At 48.5% G+C, this 23,321-nt stretch overlaps 1 protein-coding gene across 10 annotated transcripts in view; it reads left to right on the top strand.

Annotated features, from left to right (window-relative positions):
- The window catches only part of LOC149336191 (uncharacterized), a 416,214-nt gene that overhangs the window by 365,905 nt on the left and 26,988 nt on the right, over window positions 1-23,321 (top strand). For 4 of the 10 annotated variants that reach the window (XR_016284203.1, XR_016284201.1, XR_016284202.1 and 1 more), the window contains exons 6-8: window positions 13,444-14,690; window positions 15,781-16,009; window positions 22,093-22,378. Coding sequence is in view for 1 of the 10 variants with exons in the window: in XM_089552718.1 (XP_089408844.1) it covers window positions 5,575-5,598; window positions 5,669-5,772; window positions 6,509-6,612; window positions 8,281-8,339 (291 nt within the window). In the remaining 9 variants the exon portion in view is untranslated. The other 6 variants (XR_016284214.1, XR_016284213.1, XR_016284199.1 and 3 more) reach the window with 6 other exon arrangements.

Below are 23,321 nucleotides of genomic sequence, written 5' to 3'. Positions count from 1 at the left end.
CCCAATGTGTTTAACAAAAAGGCCCCTTGGAAGCTATATCTCCAGTGCCGGACCTGTGGCCTAGCGGCTAGCGTATTCGACGCGGGTGCTTCGATACAGCTTGCCCGGTGTGTCAGCAGCCCAGGTTGGACGCGCGCAGGTCTGGCCGGGGCGGCTCTTGCCTCTTATTTGGCTCTCCTGCCGTCAGGAGCGGCACGGGGGCTCAACAGGTCTCCGCAGGTCTCCGCAGGGCTTCCCAGGGTTAACCCTAGCGGGCGAGTTAACTGGAACGGGACAGTCGCGACGGAGTATCACGCAGGTGATAATGCGCCCTGTTAGCATTACGAAGCAGCGCCAACGCTCTCTTATTTTGACGCCATTCCCGTACTTGATTCTAGACTTAAATCGTACCCTGCTAGGCATAGGATTGACGCCAAGAGGTTGTAATTCTTATCCCTTTCCGCTCATACTGCCACTGAGTTTCGATGAGCCTCCGGCGTGCTTCGTGGAATTGTCGGTGTTTGCGGAGCGTGGACCAGGCGGTAACTCGTATGGTCACGTGCTCGTAAATAGAAACGGAATCGCAAGAGAATCTTGTGCGAAGTGGGTTGTGTTACCAGGCAACGTTCCGCCCCTATTTTACTGCTTGTTGTGATTGTTAGTTCTCAGCACCGAGCAAACGAAATTATATTTAAAATTTTTTGCCGTTATCAAGCCATGCACGCCTGGAACTCTGGCATTTTTTCTAGGATTTTTACGCATGGAGTTTTAACCGCGACCGGTGCACTAAAATGGTGAGCAAAAGATATCTTGAAGCATTCACGGCATCCTGCATTGTGGGTCGTCTGTGGGCTCTATTCACATGGACCTACTGCACCTGCCCTGCACAACCCTGAGTAAGTCCAGCAGCGCTAGTGCTAGGCTGTTATGAAGTCCAGAGCTGAGATAATAGCAGCACCCAGGCAGCAATGCCGCCTCATACCAACTTAGATCCTTCAACCTCTTTCCTGGCGATGCCGTAAAAGTCGGACGCTATAACTTCATACCATGTGACGACATGGCAAAGAGGATTTCTATGTTTTGGCCTTGTGGCACCATGCAATTTAAGGCCTGCAGCCGCTAGCTTGGAGACGCTGCGCCTACAGTCCGAAAGCGCAAGCTAAAACTACGCACTGAACCCCCTCCCCAAAGACACTGGTCCTCCAATCCTGCCTTAGGAGGCCGTGGATCATCTCGAAAAGAACTACAAGGTGGCATCGTTAAAGGTCTACCGAACATTGTCGCATCGTTCGGTCTATCAAATTTTCTTCTTTCTTCAGCTTCAGTTGGGTTGGAAGCGGGCGTTTCTAAGCTATCCTTTTGTTTTATAACGTTCGTTTTACTGCTTATTTCTCAGCTTATTTTTCTTTATTAAATCTGTCGTCGTATCGGATCTCATTAACTTCACTTCCTGCGTTCTTGCAAGACCGTGACAGCGTAGTGAGTGAAATATCACCCTTCATCCAAATACCCGTTTTCCCAGCAGATCTTCTGTCATCCTGAGTGAATATTACTTATTCAGACAATCAATCAATCCTCCCGTAATTAATTTTCAGCCTGTGACGCAACATGAGGACTCGAGGCTGATTCCATTCGCTTTTTTTTCGCTGTTCGTCATTTGCTGAAGCAACGCCACACCGCGAGTTCCACTATTGCAATTAGCTCAAGCCCCTGGAAGGGAGAGGCTTGGCGTCGCTTTAGCCACTGGGGAGTTCTGGCGGGACATCACCAGCCTCGCTTGATGGCCATATTACCGAGTTCGGCACCATTGTTGCCGCAGCAGGCTCTATAAATTTGGCCATCGCTGGCTCCATAGGTGGCTCGAAAGATTTGGCCATGCGAGCGCATCACGTGAGCACTGGGGCACCTTAAAAATTGGCACAGGCTTAGCTTGGTTAAGCCTAATGGATTGCGAAAGCAAGCACCCAGATGAAGAGATGTTGAACGCATTCGCCTGGCTGCTTAATATGCACGCCGTTTAGCTAAACGTTGTTCCCGCTCTTCATGCGTTTCTTCCGCACGCCGCCGCTTCTTAGCTGCAGCACATCGTTGCAGCTTCACCTTATACACATCATCCGACATATCGTGGAGGATTCGCTGGGACGACTGCGACGAGCCGAGTTTGGGGGCCGCTTTTCAACAGCTCGCATGACGTCACGTACAGCGAGCGCCCCTCACGGCAGCGGCGCGCAGCTGCGGTATGGAGGATTCGCTGGGACGATCGCGACGAGCAAAGTTGGGGCCCCGTTTTCCACAGCTGGTATGACGTCACATATAGGTCTCGCTAAAGGTCAATGGTGGATTCTCCGAGACGACGGCCAAGAGCGGGAGCCTCGAGCAGTATTGCTTTCGCAACAAAATCTCTTCGCTTCAGTTTTGAGAGCGCCGCTCTCAGGCACCCGTTCCTGCATTCTGCGTGGTAGTCGGCGTCGGCGCTGTCGGCATCGGCGCTGTCAACGTAACCGGTTGTCAAAATACAAGCAGAGCGAAACCTCACCTTCCAGGTTGCATTTCAATTCCATGGCACCTGTTTCTGGCACCTGGAAGGTGCCACGACCATCACGCGAACATCCTGAAAGGTGGCTAGCAGCGTAAAGTGCCACCTGCCAGGAGTGGCAGATGGCATGTCAAGAGATGTTCCTGGAGGGTGGCAAGTGGCATGTGAAGAGCGGAGGCAGGTTGCATGTCAAGAGCTGCGCTGAAATCTGTCTTTACCGTCTATCGGAAATGTAGGTCGCTTTCTTCTGTGAAGTGTTCCTGCTTAGATTTTGCAGCGAAAATCCGAGGGTGTTGTTATATAGTGGCGAAGGCAGCGCCATTGGGTGAACTTGCGTCCAAATACGAAATGCTCGATTGAGGCGAGAACAGCATGTGTGCTCCACAGCCGTTGAAAATCAGATGCTCGCAGTGTTTCTTCGACGCATTCAGCTCAAACACGAAAGCAAAATTTCGATTCCCGTGTACTGTGCGATGTCAGTGCACGTTAAAGAACCCCAGGTGGTCGAAATTTCCGCAGCCCTCCACTACGGCGTCTCTCATAGCCTCAGTCGATTTGGGACATTAAACCCCATAAACCAACCAACCAACCAACCAACCAACCAAACTTACGTGCGGAGATGCTACAGCACCCACGACAACCTAGAACATCGTACACACTTCCGTGCTTGTCAGTGGCAGTTCCAGAGAGCTCTGCTTGCGTCTCTGCTAGCATACAGCCATCCGCAGATTATGATAACCAAGAAAGATGAAAAAACAGATTATATGAAACACAACTAATGTATGCCCATATTTTACAGTACAAAATTGGTGCCGGTAGGAGTCCGTCCACGTGCTAATGCATGGTATCCCGAATGCAACGCGAAACAGAACTGTGCTTTGCATACACTGAGAATGCGTAATAAAGATGGCGCTTTACTTTTCGCAGATTATATCGGGATGACCAACATCGCAAGGTGGACCACTCTGGATGACTAGCATATGCGTCGACACGGCTGACATGTGCGCATATTTGCGGACGGGAACATGCGGCCCGATGACTCCGAAGCAGCCGGCGGCACTTCTTTTGTTCCTATGCGTCAACGTGGACGACCCAAGCTGACAGTGCCACACCACACAAAACCACAAATACACAGCCAAGCTCGTCGAACACACTTTTTAATAACCACAAGCCGTACAACCGTCAGGAAATGCACAGAATTACAGCAACACCTATTCAGCGACAAGCAAAACACACTGACGGGTAACAAGACCCAGTAAGGACACACCAGGGAAAACACGAGTGACACTCCCCGAAACACAACCGATAAATCGAAAATACGCGCAGGCAAAGGACGCCATCAGGTCTCTGCCATACTACACACCACGGCCAAACAGCACCGACGACTCTTCGACACTCACTAAAAAGCAACCGCCGCGTCGGTCCTGCCGACAGGTCAGACAGAAACCACCGACATCATATCGCTGGGTGCAGGTTTCCGCATATTCTGCAGATTTGCGCACCATCCCCACTTAGGACTTTGCCCTGCTCGCCTTTGCTGCGGCTGCGCCAACGCCTGCTGCAACATCGGCCGGAATCCGCTGATGACGTCTGTCTACTTGCGATTCCAGAGCTGTCGCCGCCGTTGACTGTTCGCAGTGTTGTGTGCAGAGCGCAAGATGTGCGGAGTTGTGGGACTTCCAGTGCATCACGTCCGACCCGGCGCTGTTCCTTTTTCTCATACCGACAGCAGTCAGCGAAGTCGCCGCACTCCACGACACGCGCTGCTGCTTCTGCTCGTCTTCGCGGGCCCAACGACACCCATGAAACGCCACGCACTACAGACAACAGCGAAGACCACGGCAGCTCCACTACTGCACCAAACAAGTACACCTCATACATATCACAGCGGGACACCTATCCAACCACATACATCAACAACGCAAACAGCAGCAAGCAGACAACAGTCACAGCACGCCATAACCATCGGACTAAACTCAGAGCACTAATCCACGCCAATCACGAAAGCCACAGCCTGTTTCTTCACTGTTTCAGAAGTGCCACCGCAACGAGCTAATTTAGAACCAATATAGTATAACTGACGAACATCGCCCAAAATGACAGCGCCCTCTACATGCAATTCACGTTCCGTCCTCTATTCACTGGCAACCACACAAACCCAGACGCAAACCGGAATACCTCTTTGCAAGCACAGCCGCAACTTGTAGAAATATTGTTTCTTGAGAAGACAGTTATAAATTTGCATAACGCCACTAACTCAGGTAGCACAGGTGTTTGGCCCAATATTGGAAATGTATTGGCAAAGGCCGGTTCTGCAAAGGACAAGAGTGAAACCATCCTGTGCATGGTTTCATAATGGTGGATTGTTTGCGTCACACTGTTTTAACCCTCACATCAACAGCTGTCACCTCTACAGGTTACCAGTCACAGCAATGATCCAAGTTCAAAATGTAAAAGAGGACATAATCATGACCGCCCAAGCCAGAGCACCGCTACTACTCTCACGAACACTCTAGCGCACTGGACAGGGCTAGCCACAGAACAATTCGATAGCACGTACCACAACTCAACCCCAGGGCAACCACGTACCACAACCATCCACACTCTCAAAACAGCGCTTGCTCGCTCTACCCTGCCTGTAAGGCAAATCACAGCTGTCGTGACTCAATGGCTCGCTCTTAGAGCTTCCAGTGTGGTACCCCTTCTATTCCTCATGCTTGCGCTAACAGCTGCCATCACGTTGCAACGTCCGGCACATCCTTATGTTGGTGTCTCTCATGGAATCATTCACCGCTCACCTAACATGTACACATCAAAGTAGCTCCAATGCATTTATATAAATTAAGTAAGACTCCTTTCTGTACATCTCTTTCCGCTCACCACATATAGATTCTGTGTGGAGGCCTGGATGCTGACAGAAGAATGGTCGACGAATAACGAAGTGTCATCAAGCCAACATGGAGGCATAAGCGCGGAAGCAGTGTTCATATGGCGTAGGCAGCCCACGAGCAGCCTCGAACTGAATAGACGCAAGACATTCGGCAGGAGCGCCGGGAACAATGGCTTGGGTGCAGCCTGGCCAGGTGACCAGCTATTGCCACAACACTGTAGAAGGCGAGCGAGTTATACATTGCCTGGAGTTTCTGTGCTTAGCCGTGGACACCGGTATCTGCTGATGCGACCCGACACAGCCGCGCAGCATGTCCCCTGTACACCAGCGTCATCACTTCGGCGGTTCAGATCAACGCTCGAGAAGGGTGAGGAGTATTTCAAGAGATCTCCTACCTGAATAGGCCTTAAGTTCGTGCCACATTCAAACCAGTTGTCATTTCTCAAGCTGCATAACGTGATTCGACAACCAATTCGCAGTCAAGTTTGTTTATCAGTCTGGACTTGTTACCATTGCCTACAGGAATCAGTGCACAAAGAAAGAGAGCCCAACCCCGCTGAAAAAAGTTGATGCAATAACCGCGATCGTCATATTAATGTTATACACATTGTGTGATATTGTACGTCATCTGAATGACAAACGTATAATTTTTCGAAAATGACATTTATATGATAAACTTTATTAGTTTATTGCATCATACAATTTTTTTCGCCTGGCAATCCATTGAGGACGACAGGACCGAGCGCTGAACTGTAAACTTTTATTTCGGAAGCAGCACACCTCATCGTCTCTATTGGTATTGTGCTACTCCTTTTTTGTGCGCAGTTTCTTGTAAACATGTACCAACCAAGCCAAGAGCAAGTGTTACTAAAGTTCTTTGCCAGAATGTCATCATCATCATAAGCCTGACTACGTCCACTGCTGGGCAAAGGCCTTTCCCATGTCTCCCCAATTAAGCCTGTCTGTCCTTTGCCAGTTGTGGCAAAAGACAGGGTTAATTGGCAGAACGTATCTGGGGTAAAAAAAAATAGATGAAAGATGGCAACCTTGACAGCCAAAGCCTAAACGATCGCCTATACAACGACGCGCTCTTTATGTCGCAGGTTTGCAAACAGAATCGAGGTGACCTCCGCTGCCATCAATCACTCCAACCTGGTTCGCCAAGCGTGTAAGAAGTGCTTCCTTACTACACTGCCTAGCGATTATGGTGAGTCTTCTCTTGGTGCAACCAGTTTCGATGAAGAATTGTAAAGAAAGCATAGTTGCTTGGTGGGGGTATTCGGTTTTGTGGCGCACAAGAAGCTGAGGCTATCATGAGCTGAACCAAGGGTTGGAAAGGATGCAGCGTTATCAGGCTCGTTTTTAGAATGATAGTGCCCATCTCTTCGCTCAGCTTTTATGTGAAACCCATCACTTTTGGGAGACGGAATAGGTGACGGAATAGGTGTGCCTAGAAAACGTATTCGACGAACTTCCACACGACCAGTGCTGGGATTCAAACCTTCCAACTTCTCGATTGAAATGGCGCCTGAAGTTCCTAACAGACCTCAGTGTGTTTTTTTTTTTTCTAATTCCACTCCCTCATTAAATATTCTACCCTGAAATCACCACCTATGACCACTCATAAGGCGCTGTACACAGTTCTTATTTAGGTGTAAGAGTTGTATATTATTTACACTGGTCAAGGCAGCTTTTATCTACAGTTATTTTTCAACTGTATAGAATTTTATATTATAGCGTTGTCCTGAATTCTGCGGCTTGATGTTATGCGCATGTAGCTAATACACAACCCCGGCGCAAAAATCAGCTGCGAAAAAATAATTTCGATCACTTCCTCGTAGTAAACGCACGGACCTCGTCGTTTTCAACGGTTCACATTAGATTGTAGTACCAAACGACTTTTTCAATGACTAGAGCAGTCATGACAAAACTGGCAAGAGAAAAAGCGCCAACAGCACCCACAAGTCTAAAACACGGGACAGCACTGCACGCCTCGCTTTATTTGCACAAACGACACACCTACAACTTCAACTGCGATATCCGCGACTTGCTTTTCACAATGAAGTCACTCCTACGCATTCAAGAGACATGACCTCACAAGCTTCCATGCCTGCTCTGAGAACAATTACTACTTGGCACACTGCTGCAGTTATTTACAGCAGTATTGCCGCTGAGCTGCGTTATAAAATTTGAATTGCGCAGTCACCATGCATCTCGTGCATGACCACAGATATTTATGAATGTCAGCGGATATTCATGAACATAAATGCCACCGGTCTTTTAATCTTTAGTCCAACTTAGGCCCCCTAGACTGGCAAGCGAAAAATATCTCACAGGCTACATACTTGAGATACTCCCTATGAAAAATTTTTCTGCATTTCTGATGAGGTCCTTGGAGTTGATTTCGCATCGTATATATACCAGCGATGTTATATATTTGTCTCTGCTTTCTGGTAGCCCAACTTCTAAACGGCTACTTGTAACCCCTCACCATGGTCGGTAGTTACTATAGAATATATGAGCTACTCCGCACACGAGTCTGCAAACTTAGTGAAAATCTGAAAGGTAATGGCGGCAAAAGTGAGTCGCAAAGGAACTAAAATTATCTTTTTTTGTCGTTTCTGGGCGAAATATGATTTTGATAATTCCTGCTTTCTAGCAGAATTTATAGACTCTATCCTTCCGCTCTAAAGCTGCAATTAATTTTTGTGGACGATGACAAAGGCTGGCCGGCAAGTAACGAAAAAGACGATTGAAGTTTAGGCTCTACACTCTAAGCTGGAGTAAAAAGAAAGCAAACATGTCCTCTAGCGCACACTGTTTTTAAAGGGATTGCTCTAGAGGGGAGCTTACTCCTCCTTTGACTCCCGTGCAGGTGTATTCGTGTTTATAGTGCAGCGCAGAGGTGTGAGAGCCGAAGGCATTGCCAGATAACGTAAGCAGGGCGCAAACGGAAGACAGCGAACCTAAAACTCCTGGGGCTGACGTGCAGGGAGACACTGACAAGCAGCGACGGCCACGACCACCAGAGGTCGCGAACAGCCATGGACTCGACCCAGCGGCGGTTCGAGTTCCTCTACTCACCATCGACATCGCCTGATCATCTCTGACCAGTGAGAGCGCCCCGTGCCATGTTCTTCGTCAGCTCTTGCTCCCCCCTCCCAACCAATATCTGCGAATGGTGAGGCGTCTTTTAACAGCTCTGTGTATTCACTGGACCCTATGACATCTAGCACGTGTTTTGTCTAGCTCTATTGTGCAGTCCACCGTGGCCTTTCCATTTTGTCCTCGATTGGAGCTCTGAAAACATAAAAGCAGTTGTCTACTGGCAGACATAGTGTGATGGTTTGGGTGTCCTCAAGTTCCTTAAGCGTTGAAAAACTTATTTCACCCCATACACGACGCGGAGCATGAAGATGGAAAGGTAAAATTAAATTCCAAATTCCCGAAGCGACACAAGGGTTATGTATGAGAGCCGCCACATTTGAAGATCCTGTGGTTCTTTAACATTCCCTGACATCGCACAGCACACAGGCGTTTCCGCATTTCGTCGCTTTGTATGTCTGCCGTTGGAACCCCTGTCTCAAGCTAGCCTCCAACTCTACTACCGCATGTTAGCTATATGCCCATGGGAAGTATATATAGACGAACGACATGTATAGACTTGTCTAAAGTGGTGATGTTCGGCTTACTGTGACCATCACACGGCCGCTTCATGACGTCACATTTATTTGCTCGCCATCGCTGGCATTTTCTGTACCATTTTCTGTTCCACGTTGTCATTTAGGCTCGTTTTCTCACTGACGTGTAAAGTGCTAAATGTTTCAGCCATGCATCACAGAAACAACGGCTGGCATCGCCACTCACTGGGTATTGCGTGTTATCCCATGTAATCCATTTACGGGGAGAGTACCACTTTCTTTAGCATTATCTCTCGAGACGCTCTTTTTGACCTTGGAAACATAGCGCTAACGCAAACCAACTAGCCCAAACCAAGCTTTTGCTGTTCTTTTTGACGTGCGCGATTAGTCACGGTTTCTTTTTTTTTTGTTTCGAGCAGTAGGTCCCATGAGCCTTGCACGCTATGCTCTCGCTTGTAGTTGTTTGCATACATCGTCCCCTCTGTAATTAACAGTCACTGGTGGCCTTATTGTTGAGCCCATTTGCACCTAATGGCACTGGATAGTGCTCGTTTAGAAAAAACAACGATATCATCAGCACTCATGAAGAATGCAGACAATGCATTGCCATCGTTGTAAGCCTTACTACGCCCAAACAACCCCAACCCCACCAGACAGGACTGGAAGGCCGTCCTGTCTGTCACAACCTAAAGACACAAAAGTCCTTGGTTCAACGGGCGCGGGCGATGTTGCTTGTCAATAGGGGCTCCCACTAGTATTGTGAGGGGAAAGGGCCAACAGGGTCCTACCCCAATCACCTCTCTGTGAAAATTTATTAGCCGATAAATGTTTTTCACCACCACCCACTGTAGGCCAAAGGACTCGTCCATTTCTCTCCAATTAAGCCTGTACTGGGCAAGCTGAGGATTACAAAATTGAGTTAGTGACGTTTTAGCTGATATCGCCACAATCCATCATAGGTATTTCTTATTGCACTGTGCTGCCAGCACTCATGAACAGAATCACGTTCTTAGAAGCATTATTTCCCTACATGCTATAGTTACCGTGCTCGGAAGTCATAGGTCACCTTCTGTTCTGAGAAGTAGGCTTTCAGGAACTGCCCGCGCTCTGCTCTTCCATAGCTCTGCACAGCTCTACAGCTCTGCTCACCGTAGCCTGTACAGTTAATGGTCTTCCTTACCTTTCAGCACACTTCGATGTAATTGAGCATGGTGTCACTCTAACAGAAATAGTCGATAATATTGGGATCCGTGACTAATCACGCAGTACAACAGCCGTCGCTGTAGCTCAGGGGTTGGAGCATTTTGTTACTGAGGCGTTCAAAACTGGCCACGACGATCGAGTTTCGCTGGAGGCGAAACCCAAGAGCCGCCTGTGTGCTGTGCGATAGCGCATATGTGTCGCTTCTGGGTATTAAATCCTACATCTTTAATTTTACTCTAATGTTCGCATTTATTGTTCTAATTGCCAGTTTCTAATAAAACCGGAAGGAAGCAGTTATAGCTGAGGACAGAACGGAAACGCATTCCATCTCGAGTACACCTGTCCTGACTACCCTAAGTGATGGGGAACCTAACGCAGAATACAGCATGCTTCCCAAGTCTGAACATAGATGGGGCCATCTCCTCTCATGAATGCTCTCAAGGGTACCAACTTATAAGATAGTGAAGTAAATTCTTTAAAGCTCATTACGTCCCGATAGATTTAGGAACTAAAACAAGTGATAAATATATGGATCGTCGCGGTGTCAGGATTGTAGTGGCTCGTTGCGGATTTTTTGCAGGTTTAGACAAGACGCCAGCCGGCACCCGACTCCGGCTGCATCAACAAACTCTCTCGTGATACCCGCCTTCCTGTGCGGGCAGAGGCACAAGCAGTGTTCGAAGACTGTCGCCATTCTGGCCGTCCCGGAAGATTCCGCCACGCCAGGCTACGCCGTAGCGGTGAACCAGGTCGAATGCGGCACTCCTGCTGTTCTTCATGTGGGCGCCGATCGGTGCCTCCGTGACGGAGTCGCTGCTCTCCCGTCATGTTCAATGAAAACAAACAGAAACACCACTTACAAAAATAATCATCACGCTATACAACACAAACATCACCAGAACCACTACGACCACTACAACAACACCGAAGCCAACATAAGCGACAACATCCACTGTGCAGCACACACTTCCGTTAGCGCAGAAGACACATCCCCAAGGTCAGAACACACGGCTACGTAAGGTGAAGCCACTAACACAACTTACACAACACACACTAACAAAGCTCCAAAGGTTACCTGCTCACTAGGACGTGGACCTCGAAACTAACACCTCGGGCGAGAAAGCCGGTCAAGGCTATCACGAAGCTATCACGAAGCGCCAGCCAACCAACGTATGACGAACGACAGTTTCGAAGACTGCCAGTATATCCAGGAGTGTCCCTCATGGAGAAATACAAGAGCCGACGTCTGCAGAGCCATGGCCAGCAATTGGCGCAGGACACACCATGCATCGTTTTCTGCATCCTCCCCAGCTCAGGCTCCAGGACTACTTAGCAATCAGGGAATCCAGGGAAAATCGACGACAGACTACTGCTGGTGATGTGGGAAGGAATCTACGGTGAGTTCTATAGCACTGTTTAGCATGCACGTAGTACAAACGTCACGTGTGCTACTCGGAAAACGACTGAGAAAGCTGCCTTAATGGCACCTCAAATTAATTGTGGCAAAAATGATAAAAGCTGGGCATCTGGTGATTTAATTTCTCTGTTACCCCTCACACTGTCATCAATAATGTCAACGTTAGTGACTTTTAAATGGGCTGCTACATTTAACAGCGCTCGCACATCACTGTCGCGACACCTCATGCCCTGACGAAATGATGTACCCTTAACGTGATGCGGGGGTCACGTGCGCTCATTCTATGAAATCGCGCAGAACAGTAACAGCTCCCGTAAATTTGGAAAAAAAATTAATACTTAAACCCGGCCGGTCTGGTCCCGTCATATGGACATCATCATTCACTCATGATTCACCCCGGCTCAGCCTACGGCTGCACAGGACAGGAAAGCATTTAATACATCTTGCGGTATTACCCTAAAACATATTGGATTTAGACCGTTCCTGCTTCGATTGAATAAATTCGACCTCTCCCTGTCATCTGCTAGTCTTCCTGCTTAGCTCAGTTGGTAGAGTCGACTGCACGATGAGGCGTTGGTCCCGAGTACGAGCTCCGGACCATAATTTTCTTTCAAGCGGCGGCATAGCCTATGGCTGCACTTGTGTGCATGCTAATCAGTAATTTCTCTCTGACTGCATATTTTCTCCGCCTTAGGGGGTTCTGCTGAACCCCGTTGGACTGAAACACGAGAATTGTTCAATGGGATGAAACTCGGCGTCAGTACGAGTTCACTTGGCCGTGCTTCGGTTCATTCGGGGAGGCTGGCATGTACACTGCACGCGCCGTAGAGGGAGTGTTAATCATGATAGGGAGGGGGAACTCGGATATACGGCAACCATATATATTGTATGTCACTGGTTGCGAACTTAAGTAGACACCCCGTACTCATCGCTATGGTTATCAGTCTAGAAAGTTCGCTCGTCTGCTTATTTACCATTGCGTCGTGTGCGAGTGTAGCCGGCGTGCTTTCATCTTGCTGGGAGTTTTATTTTTTTTTTTGGGAGGGGGGGGAGGAGGGGGGGGCTAGTGGTGGTGAAGAATATATGTTGTTTTATCCGACAGAGGGCGCGCACTGCACCTTTTGGCCGTGCTACGGAAAAAAGATATCGCCATGCAAACTTATTGCACGAAGCGAAAAGATTTGCATTTTTAAAGCTATAAAAATGTGCTTCGATTCGGGACACTTCATTTTGCCAGCATTGCCAGAGTTTTACGTAGGTTAGTGGTGGTCAGCACCCTGCCGCCATGCTATAGACGCTGAATGGGCCGCTGCTTGCTCAGATGCAATTTTCTTTCGCTGTTCCCTTTTCGGCCTCGAAGCAGTTGCATCTCTTTGAAACCGCAGTCTTCTTAAATGCCTAAATGTGTGTAACCCACCATACATCAGCTCTCCAGATGGATAGGACACAATCTCTGGGCTGGCTTATACCAGCTCGCTTGAAAGTCTCTCGAAGCACCACGAGAATATACGCGATGCTCCAGCAATCTACCTTAGCGCCTACGATGTGCAACCATAGTTCCACCCCCGCCCCCCTCCTTTATGTCTCTCTAAAAACAAGCCTTATTTTTGAAAAAGCTGGGAGTTCCGCTGATCACGGTAATCCCTTTTCTTATCAATCCATTCTCATCAGCTGTGCCCACGATTCCCACAGAGCAGATGCCATTGAGTGTATAGCAGAAAGTGTGTGCGTGCGAGCCCTCTACGCCCTCCTAAGTAGTGACACTGGTCTCGTGCAGACTTCTCAACCGTGGACGCAGCCAAGCAACGCCTATTTGTAGTCGTGAGCGCCTTCGTTGACACCTCTTCTGCTGCCACCAGAAGGACGGAGGCGATATCTACCCACAAGCGGCGACATTAGCCGTACAAGCTCCATGCCGCGCATGACCATCGTGCAGCTCCGTATGCGTCGCTTCGAAGTCGGCACTTCTACTGTTTCTCATGCCGGCCAACAACGATACTGTTCGTCTCTGCTAGTGGCGCTGCTGCCATTCCTCGTGCTAGTGGCGTCGCTGTCTGCAGCACATTTTACACGCAGCACGACTCGTACAACCACGAAAATAGCTGCACATACAACATAGTCATCTCTAACACTCAACAATTACAAACACAGATGCGACCATGACAACAACGTGCACACATTTTTATCTCACTCTGTGACATACAAGCCATATGTATGCCGGCCGTGCATAATGGAACAGATTTGACCTACTCATACGTACACCTTGTAACAATAACAATGACGCCTGCTACCCTCGTTATACTAAATATACACCAGTTCAGGGACTACGATCACGACCACAAGACCCTCTTGACTAAACATGGAAACACCTGAGTGAAAAGACAATAATAATCAACAGTGAACGAGCATCCAGAAACTCTTGTGTGGCTTCACAGTGGTGCTGGCTCCAAGTTGGCTTTTAAGAAAAGGAAATGTCGCAGTAACTGTCTCGCATGTCTCGATGGACACCCGAACTACGGCGTAAGGGAAAGGATAGAGGAGGGAGTGAAAGAAAAGACGCCGTGGTGCAGCCCTCCGGAATAATTTCGGCCACCTGGGTGTCTTTAACGTGCACTGATGTTGTGGCCGCTGCGGCTGGGTTCAAACCCGTGTACTTCAGCTCAGTAGCCGAGAGCATTAACCAGTGAGGCACCGCGACAGGTCCTAACTGTTTTTTAGCCCTTCGTAACTGATGGCTTCATACATTGCACTGTACATCAAGCATGTAGATGTCAAATGGTATTAAAACTATGTGTCACATTTTCTAGGCCGTAGAGGTGATATAGACACCGCGTCGATTGCCACCTTCACCTAACGAGTACGTGCACACTAACACCGAGACACACCATACTAACTACCATGGCCATTCTAAGAAACTGTGACCCCACTGCTGTGCAACGTCCAGTCACCGCAGCAGCAACAACGAGGCCTGCTTAATCCCAAGAACAGCCTGGCAGTCGAGGCGGACAAAACCAGCACACCGAGGTAGGTAGCACCAACTTTGCTAAATGTGCATGCTGGAACCGCTTTTTTTTGTAAGCGCGTTTCTGCGTAGTCGCTTTGTCAAGTACTGTAAATTCATAATCTTCATACAGCGACAAGCATGTTAGCCGATTATTGTATAAGGAGCACTGTTAACTTGATTTCTATGCAATGAAACCTATTCTTGGTCGTCTGGAAGCAGTTGGAAGGGTCGGTCCCCATAAAAGTGAGACAACAGTGTTTCCGATAGGGATACAAGCGAGAGCATCGACAGGAGGTCGCGACAAACTATAACGCCAGCTGGGGCATTGTGCTTGGTGCTGTGTAGAACACCATAAGTAATATCCATATCGGTTTTTAGTGTTTCGAAAACATGGTTACTGTCGCCGCTGTGGCCAAACAAATTTTGGCCATTTCGACCAGTTGCATCCCCTGAAAAGGATCCTTTCTTTGCTTCTAAGCTTCTCGAAAGCGCTTGTACTTTGGTGCACGTGTTTTGCCCTTTACCGTTCCCGTCTCTCCACTGTCGCGTCGTTAAGTCTTCGTGTGCCCGTACAGTTGGATTGACTCCACGTAAAATCCTTTTCGCGTTGTAGAAGGACAACAGCCATGGCCAGGACAAACTACCGCTGTAATGTAGCTATATTTCATGTTAGGGGTGCTCTTGCAACTGCAGGCGTTCCTGGTGCAATGAGAGGTTGCTGTTGAAGTCCACCAACTGTCCAGAAATGCTCTTCAACTGTCCAGAACTCTGCAACTGTTCAGAACGCTATTTAGAAATTCGAGAGCAAAGCTGCCATGTACACTGCACGCGTTCGACATCCACTAGCTGTGGCGTTCAAGCGACTCGCTATGTAAGTCGTGCGTAGGCCAGCCTGAAGGCGTACGGGCCATCAAGCCAATTGAACTTAAAATTCCAATTTACGTAACCCCTGTACCCATTCATGGCAGATGCAAACGCTGTCATTATGTTTACAGCAGCTCCGACTGCGAGCATTACCCTGAACTTTCTCAAAATGCTAGGCTATAAGGTGCAAGATAACGAGCCCTATCGTGCACCTAAATGTGCCACTCCTCTCATGCATGTCCGCAGATCTTGTTCCGTGCCCAGTGGACCGGAGAAGTAGCAGCTCCTGGAGACAGAGGGAGAGAAGTGTCACTGGAACATCTGCGCCATCGAGTGTGGGCACCTACTACGACAAACGGCAGCAACGACATAGGGTACCTCGCATTGTCTGACAGGTGCCACCAGGAAAGACAGCCACACAGCCACAAGTATTACGCATCGTCCGCCGGAATCTCCAAATGAAAAGAAAATAATGGTGAGTACACCCTCCACACAACACATGCAAACCGAGCCGGAAAAGTATGCCGCAGATATCGGAATTTTGACCAGCAGGCGCAGTGATAGTTCCACTGCGCTACTGAAAAATGCCTTTATTATATGTCTGCATGCGAGCCTCCGATGTAAGTGGTGGGTGTGTTGGAGGTAATGTCCGCAGAGAGTGTTGGAGGTGTATGCAAGGTTGCTTCAGGGTATTTCTGTAAAAGCAGGCGTTATCCGTCATGAACGGCGAGGGCCAAGGAATCGCGGGCACTTGGGTGAGTGTCTGGTGTGCAAGCTGATAGGTGAGCTCATAATCAGCAATCCCGGAGTAGTCTCGCACCCACATCGTATCAAACGCCCCCCACGGCACAAGGACATCCTTCGCATTTCACCAATACATGAGCCGCGTTAGACGTGAAACATCAAATGTCCTTAATCTGTGTTCCACCAGTGTGCGTCAAAAATCCCCAAGTGGTCTAGATGTTCCTAGGCTCCTCCAATAACAGCCTTTTTTTTCTCTCATCCTTCTTTCACAACCTCATTCACCTTACCAAAATCCTAATGCATGTTAAACGGTTCAAGTTGGTCACGATTAGTCCGCAGCTTTACGTGGGTGGGCAGGCAATCTTAAGTACTCTTTGGAGGGCCAGTTGGCACGTGATTGGAAACGCGGAGCGAAAGGACATGGACATAAGGAAACAACGATAAGGAAGAGACTTGCTCCTGCCTGCATGGCATGCATGTAAGGATTTTAGAAAAGCTCAGGACGAGAGGATCACAGCGCACGCATACATACAAACAAGCTTATACTGCGAGAATTGTGGACGGCGATGGCGACACCTTTATATGTTAACACGTTTATGATATGGTGACCTCGTGTGTGCGCTTTGTGTAGAGTTGACATGTACCGCTCGTGTGCACACAGCCGTACCTTGTGCCTCATGCTGACTTTCCGAAAAACGTGCGATGGTTTCCAGGAAGGAATGGGATGCTTATGGTCATGGGGGAGGTAGGTAGGTACAGGAATCTGTTGATAGATACTGATAAGGCGATGGGCTATGGAAGTGATTCAGTGATCGTCTGCCCAGTGTTGCGCCGGTGAGTATGCCGAATGGAGTTGGTGAATGCAGGGGGTGCTGAATGGGGGCTTCGACACACATGCTGTGGTTTTTTCGCTGAACAAAGCTGGTGGGAGGAGCAATTCTAGCCGTAGGGGTAAAGGGGAGGAGAGTGGACCTTCTGGATGGCGAAGCCGGGTAGAGTGTAGAGGTATCTGAGTGGTGGCGTGAGGCTTCAGATTATGGACAGCGTTGTTTTGAGAAATGGCACTTACACTGCCAACGCCGGTTCGTTTGCGCATACTTCGCCTGTAACCGCTACCGGGCGGATGCTTCGCTATTATGTCACTGCATGGTAGTGCGTGAGATGTGCCAAGTATCGAGGCGAAAGCCTTTATTGGCTCATACTGTCGGCCGTTAACAAAGTGTGTCACACGCGTTTAACTCGGGAACTAAAAAAGATTCAGATAGAGGAGGAAAAAATGAACCTAGAGGCCAAGTTTGATGACTGTACATTAATTAATTATGGGCAATAATGTCGAAATTGCGTCGAAATAGCGCTGACATCGCTATAGCCACGGGAATGGTGTGAAGTCACACCCACCGGGAGTTGTCACGGCATAGTAAAAATTGTCCCAGAGTGGTCGGAAAAACGTCGGATTTGTGTCAAATTAGATGGTAAAATGTGTAATTAGGCGTAATAAGCCCTTAAGATCCACGAAAGATGTGCAATTTGGGTATCGATATACCCACGGGAACAGTGTGACGTCACATCCCTCGGCTTTCGCCTCTCAACACTTTAGTTGCCAAAGTGTCCTCGCAATTTTGGAGCCAGAAAAAATACAAAAGCTATAACTATCACTTCCGACGCATAAGCAAGGATGAGGTTCGCCTACCCAAGTGATACGCTTCCCTGCAGCCATGCGCTGCCCGCTTCCGTGCCTGGCGACGGCAGACTAATAGCATGCGGCCAGCTCACTGTTACTAGGCGTAGGGTGCTTTCCTTTAGAGCCTCAGCGGAAGGTCTTTTAAACCTAGCCGCTTGGGGTTCCCCTTGGGAAAGAAAAGTATACAAAGCTTGTATTTTGAAAGTACTGAGTTAACGAAAAGGCTTGAACTTAAACTGAATAACATTAATAGAATGCAGGAGACTAGATTGGATCAGGGAACAAACCTGAGTTAAAATTCCTAGTTTAAAATTAAGAAAAAAAAAACTAAATGATCATGAGCAGGGCAAGCAACACGATTGAAATATAGCCGATAGTTCATTCGGGTAAATGAGTGGATTCCGAGAAAAACCAAGAGTACGCAGTACACAGTAAAATTGTGCGCGCTTAGCGCAGTTAAGCTAAATATGTGGGCATTAGGTCGAGCATATCAGTTCCGGAGGACTTTCAAAAGGACCCTTGTTAACAAAAAGCCACTTCAGACAGTGAAAACTTGTCTCTTGACTATTCTGCTCAATTCGCTTTCTTCTGCTTCCTTGGTTTCATTTTCAGAGAAGTGCTTCCCAAGTCACATCGCAAGAAAGATTGTTTTTACATAAGTGGTTCCATAGCGTTGGCCATGAGTACAGATGTACAGATTCCTAAGCAGTGCGAATGGAAACCGTTGAGCTCATTCAGAACTTAAGAGAGGAAATGGGGGCATTGCCTTTTTGCAGGTTGCATCGATCCAAATGCTGCAATGTGCGGGTCACCACAGGAAGATGTGCCGCTGCCTTTTTGTCCGGAGCTATGGAACTTCTTGGGGGATACGCAGTCACGTGCCCAGTCGCAATCGTATCGCAGCGCTTGGAATCAACCGGCTGCTGTATATATTAGGCCTGTGGATCTTCCAATTTTTTTCTTTCATTTCGGCACTGCTTCTATTTCTACAGGGAGCCGCAGGTCGGCGGATTTTGGCCACTGAAATTGGCGACGCTGGTGCTATTCCTCATGTGAACGGCACTGACCGTTCGTACAGCAACACAGCCCGCACCATTGACCAATGCAGCTGCACAAGAACTTCCCAGCGCTTTCAAGCACAATCACAACAAAGCAAAAACGGCACTACATACACAGCCACATGAACACCAGCGACCCCAACACAACAGCGATCACGAGGATTACAGCAAGCACAGGCAAACCACGCACCACCCCCAATAACCGCAAGCATGGAACCCAGAAGAGGCACTCCCGCGACTACGTCAAGAATACTAGCATACCTACCAGCGCAGACACAGCTTCGAAACACAACGGGCCCGAAGACTGCAAGCATTCACAACGGCTGCCAGAGCCAGGAAAGGCCCGATGAATGAAACGACAACCAAGGCCACAAACATAAATGCGTGATCAATCATGAAGTGACCAGTCTGTACGACGACCACCACGATTACTTGATCAATGATAACAACTTCATCAATAGCACACACTATAGTGCAACCACACCAAACAAACAATTTTACGCGCATGCTACCAAGAAAAATGCAAGAGCCAAGAAGACAAGTGAGATCGTATCATCCGTCAAGTGTTGGACACAAAACAAATTAATTCTGCCATGAAGTACAGACACTAGCGCAACCATGCCAATGAAAAAACTCTCCCACCGCCAATGCAGGAACTAATAGGACAAGTGTGATCGTGTCGTCCCTCAAAAGTACTTCCAGTTCGACGCCCTCTCCATCAACAATAATTACCCAAGCTACGAATCCCACAAAGCAAACTCCCACATACGGCTATTAAGCACAAAAGCGAGGCCAAAAGCCCAGTCGAGACAAGTCCCAGAATCAAGAAGACGCCATAGAACACTTTAAGCCACTACAGCGATCACGACGAGCTCAAGCGCAAGCTGTGCGTCTAAGCGATTGAAGCAAGCACTTCAGAGTTTTGCACGCCAACGAAGACAAGTCCAGTCAAGACACAATGCCACGGAAGAGAAAAAGATTAAATGAATTATTCAGCCAACCAAACGATTACATTTTTTTCGCACACTAAAACAAAAAGAAGACACACTGAAAAGTTGACAGGCGATTACGATAGCTGGCGATGCGAAGTTTGAGCGCAGCTTTTCCCTACTGGCAGCTAGGTGGCGTGTTACGTTTGTGGCACCCTCCGAGATCTTTCCGTGGCAGCCACTTTCCAGGGGGCGTTTCGCTCCGCTGCTTAGACAACCGGTTACGCCGAGGACTGCGACGCGGAAGCCAGGAACGGGCGCCTAAGGGCTGCGCTCGATAATGAAGTGGAACTAGCGACTTGACGAGTTTCGTGCCCGGTTTCACACATCACCATGGCCTGGTTGCTCAAGCTCAGCAAAGACCAAAGACGTCCGTGCTCCTTCGGGATAAACGCAGTGAGTTTGCAATCTCTGCTGTTTTCTCGAATGTGCAGAACGGTCTTGAGGGCAAAGCACAATAGTTTTAAAGGATGTCCAGATGGTTTGCCCTTTGTTTCTAGGCCACAGTGTTGTCAATTTAAAATTGTAATCGCAGTGTGACCAATAATGAGTGAGTGAAAAAACTTTATAAAATAAAAGAGAAGAGAACCTCCGCTGCCCGGGTGGGATTCTCAGTCAAGGACTACAGAGGCAGAGGCCACTGCCGGAGTTCTAAAGATCGCCAACGCTGTCTCTCCAGCGCCCTGCAAGTCGTCCGTGTCTCCCAGGATTAGGGATCAGGCCTGGGGATAGGGGGATGTTGCATCCAGTGGATGCGGACATGCCCATACGTGTCTCGCATGATGGCCAGTGGCTGGAGTACCGTCGAGAGAAGTAGTGAGCCATGCGCAAGTGTGGATAGGAGCCAATTCAGATTCCTGCCAGACGGCGGCGTCTTGCCGAAAGAGTACTTCTATGAGTTGAAGGAGAGCTCGTGTTTCTCTTTATTGAAGGTGCAAGCTCGGAACTGCTGCCCTGCTGCTGCGGCTCAGTGGTTATGGCACTCAGCTGCTGACCCGAAAGACGCAGGTTCGAGGAGGGTCGTGGCGGCCGAATTTCGATGGAGGCGAAATTCTAGAGGCCCGCGTACTGTGCGATGTCAGTGCACGTTAAAGAGCCCCAGGTGGTCGAAATTTCCGTAGCCATTTTATGCTGCGTCCCTCATCCTGAAACGCTTTGGGTCGTTAAACCCCTGTAAACTATAAACCAAACCAGACTTTACCCTATGGCTAGGGAGGCTTCTCCCATTTTTTGACCCACCCAGCTTTGTCTTTAGGTAAACATTGTTGATACAAGATTCCTCAGTTTGTGTTTACGCCCTGTCGCCTAAAATTGCATTCTCGCTTAGATCTGTGCAATGTTTAAACAATGTGCAGACTGCTCCAGCACATTTTTTGACCGTCTAATGCAAAGATCCTGACAGCCAAGTTGTTCAGCAGTCTCCCGGAAAAAAATATCTGTTCCAATATCCAAGCCACACATGCTCCACCAGAGAACTAGGTATTTCCAAAACTCCCCTTGCTCGATTAGGCTGCCGTTTACAGTTCCAGTTCCCATCCTCCTGCCGCCGCGGTGGCTCAGTGGTTATGGTGCTCGGCTGCTGACCCGAAAGACGCGGGTTCGATGCCGGCCGCGACGGTTGAATTTCTTTGGAGGAGAAATTCTAGAGGCCCGTGTACTGTGCGATGTCAGTGCACGTTAAAGAACCCCAGGTGGTCGAAATTTCCGGAGCCCTCCACTACGGCGTCTCTCATAGCCTTAGTCGCTTTGTGACGTTAAACCCCATAAACCAACCAACCAACCAACCAGTTCCCATCCTCCTCTCCTTCGGTGCGAGCGCCAAAGGGAATGTCCTAAAGCCGGTGTGTGAGGTTCTTCATAGTTGTGTTGACACCACGAGACTTTTTTGCCAACGCTTTCTTTACTTTCCCTAAAAAATAATTTTTTCTTGCCTTTGTTTTCTTGATTGCCATTTCTATCAACTCAATAACTTTAAATATTCTCTACATTTATTTTCGTTAAAGTTTAAGCATGTGTGTTTTCTTCTGTTTGGATCTGCACCGAACTCTTGCATATATCTCACCGGGGCTACCTGCCATTCCTTCAGGAGCAAGAATAACAGCAGCAGCAGCACTAAAGGTGTGGCCACATGAAGTAGGCAGGCTAGGAGCAGTTTGGAACTGGGCATGCGGAAGACAGTGTCCCTGAGCGTCGGACTCTCAGGGCTCGGTTGCAGCGAGGCCACGACTTCCACTGTTGGCAAGCAGCCTGTGACTTCTACCCATCCTCTCCTTATGACGCTTCTACTGGCCCTGCCTTCTGAAGTCTGTGCTGCGACACCGCCAGCAACGCAGCACGTTCTCCGTCGGCCTCTCCATCAACACCCGCAGACGGTGAGGCGACTTTGAACTGTTCTTTTCCGTGCTCCTCAGCCACGCATTCTGTTCGTGTGGAACGGACGTATACCGTAGGTTCTGTTCTTGCTTTGTTCTGTCTATCCATTGGCTGTCATTTCAGCACCGATCTTCTGGCTCGCTCAGTTTATGATGCAGTATCAGAGCTTCAGGTCTCCGCAATCGAATGCTAAAGTGGCAGAGCTTGCATAACAAATATTTTCCGCTCGGTTCTATTCTATTCGCCTCTGCTACGTTAAAGAACCCAAGTTGGCCGAAATTTCAAGAGCCCTCCACTACGGTGTACCTCATAGCCTGAGTCGTTTTGGGATGTTAAATACCCCATAAACCACAAAAATTTACTCCATACCCTGTTGTCCCGCAATCATCGCTCTGTCTGCAAAATCTTGTGTCGCGGCATGGTTGTTTTCCTTGATTCATTTGTCAAAGTATCCTCCCCTATCCCTCATCCCTGGAATCAAGCCGCTCTTTGTAGGTTTCTACCCGTCATCAGTGAATTGTTGAGATGATGATGCAGTATCAGAGCTTCAGGTCTCCGCAATCGAATGCTAAAGTGACAGAGCTCGCATAACAAATATTTTCCTCTCGGTTCTATTCTATTCGCCTCTTATACGTTAAGGAACCCAAGTTGGCCGAAATTTCCAGAGCCCGCCACTACGGCGTACCTCATAGCCTTAGTCATTCTGGGACGTTAAAACCCCCATAAACCACAAAAATTTACTGCGTACCATTGTACATCTCTGAAGCGTGGTGTTCTGCGAAGTACTTTAATCATGTTTTCCGTGGAGAATGGACACAGTCCTATGTTGTTCCAATGTTTAAAATCCGCCCTAAGTTATCTTTAGGAAATTATTGGTCGGATTTTCTGTAGAACTGCTGTCCATGTTCGATCTTTTTGTCTTCGTGCAGGATTTTCTGCGAA

Source organism: Amblyomma mixtum, chromosome 7 (genome assembly GCF_055824585.1).
Source record: "Amblyomma mixtum isolate Tamu chromosome 7, ASM5582458v1, whole genome shotgun sequence".
Taxonomy (NCBI): Eukaryota; Metazoa; Arthropoda; class Arachnida; order Ixodida; family Ixodidae; genus Amblyomma; species Amblyomma mixtum.
Note: the sequence above shows the minus strand (reverse complement) of the source record. Positions and strands in the feature narration are given on the sequence as shown.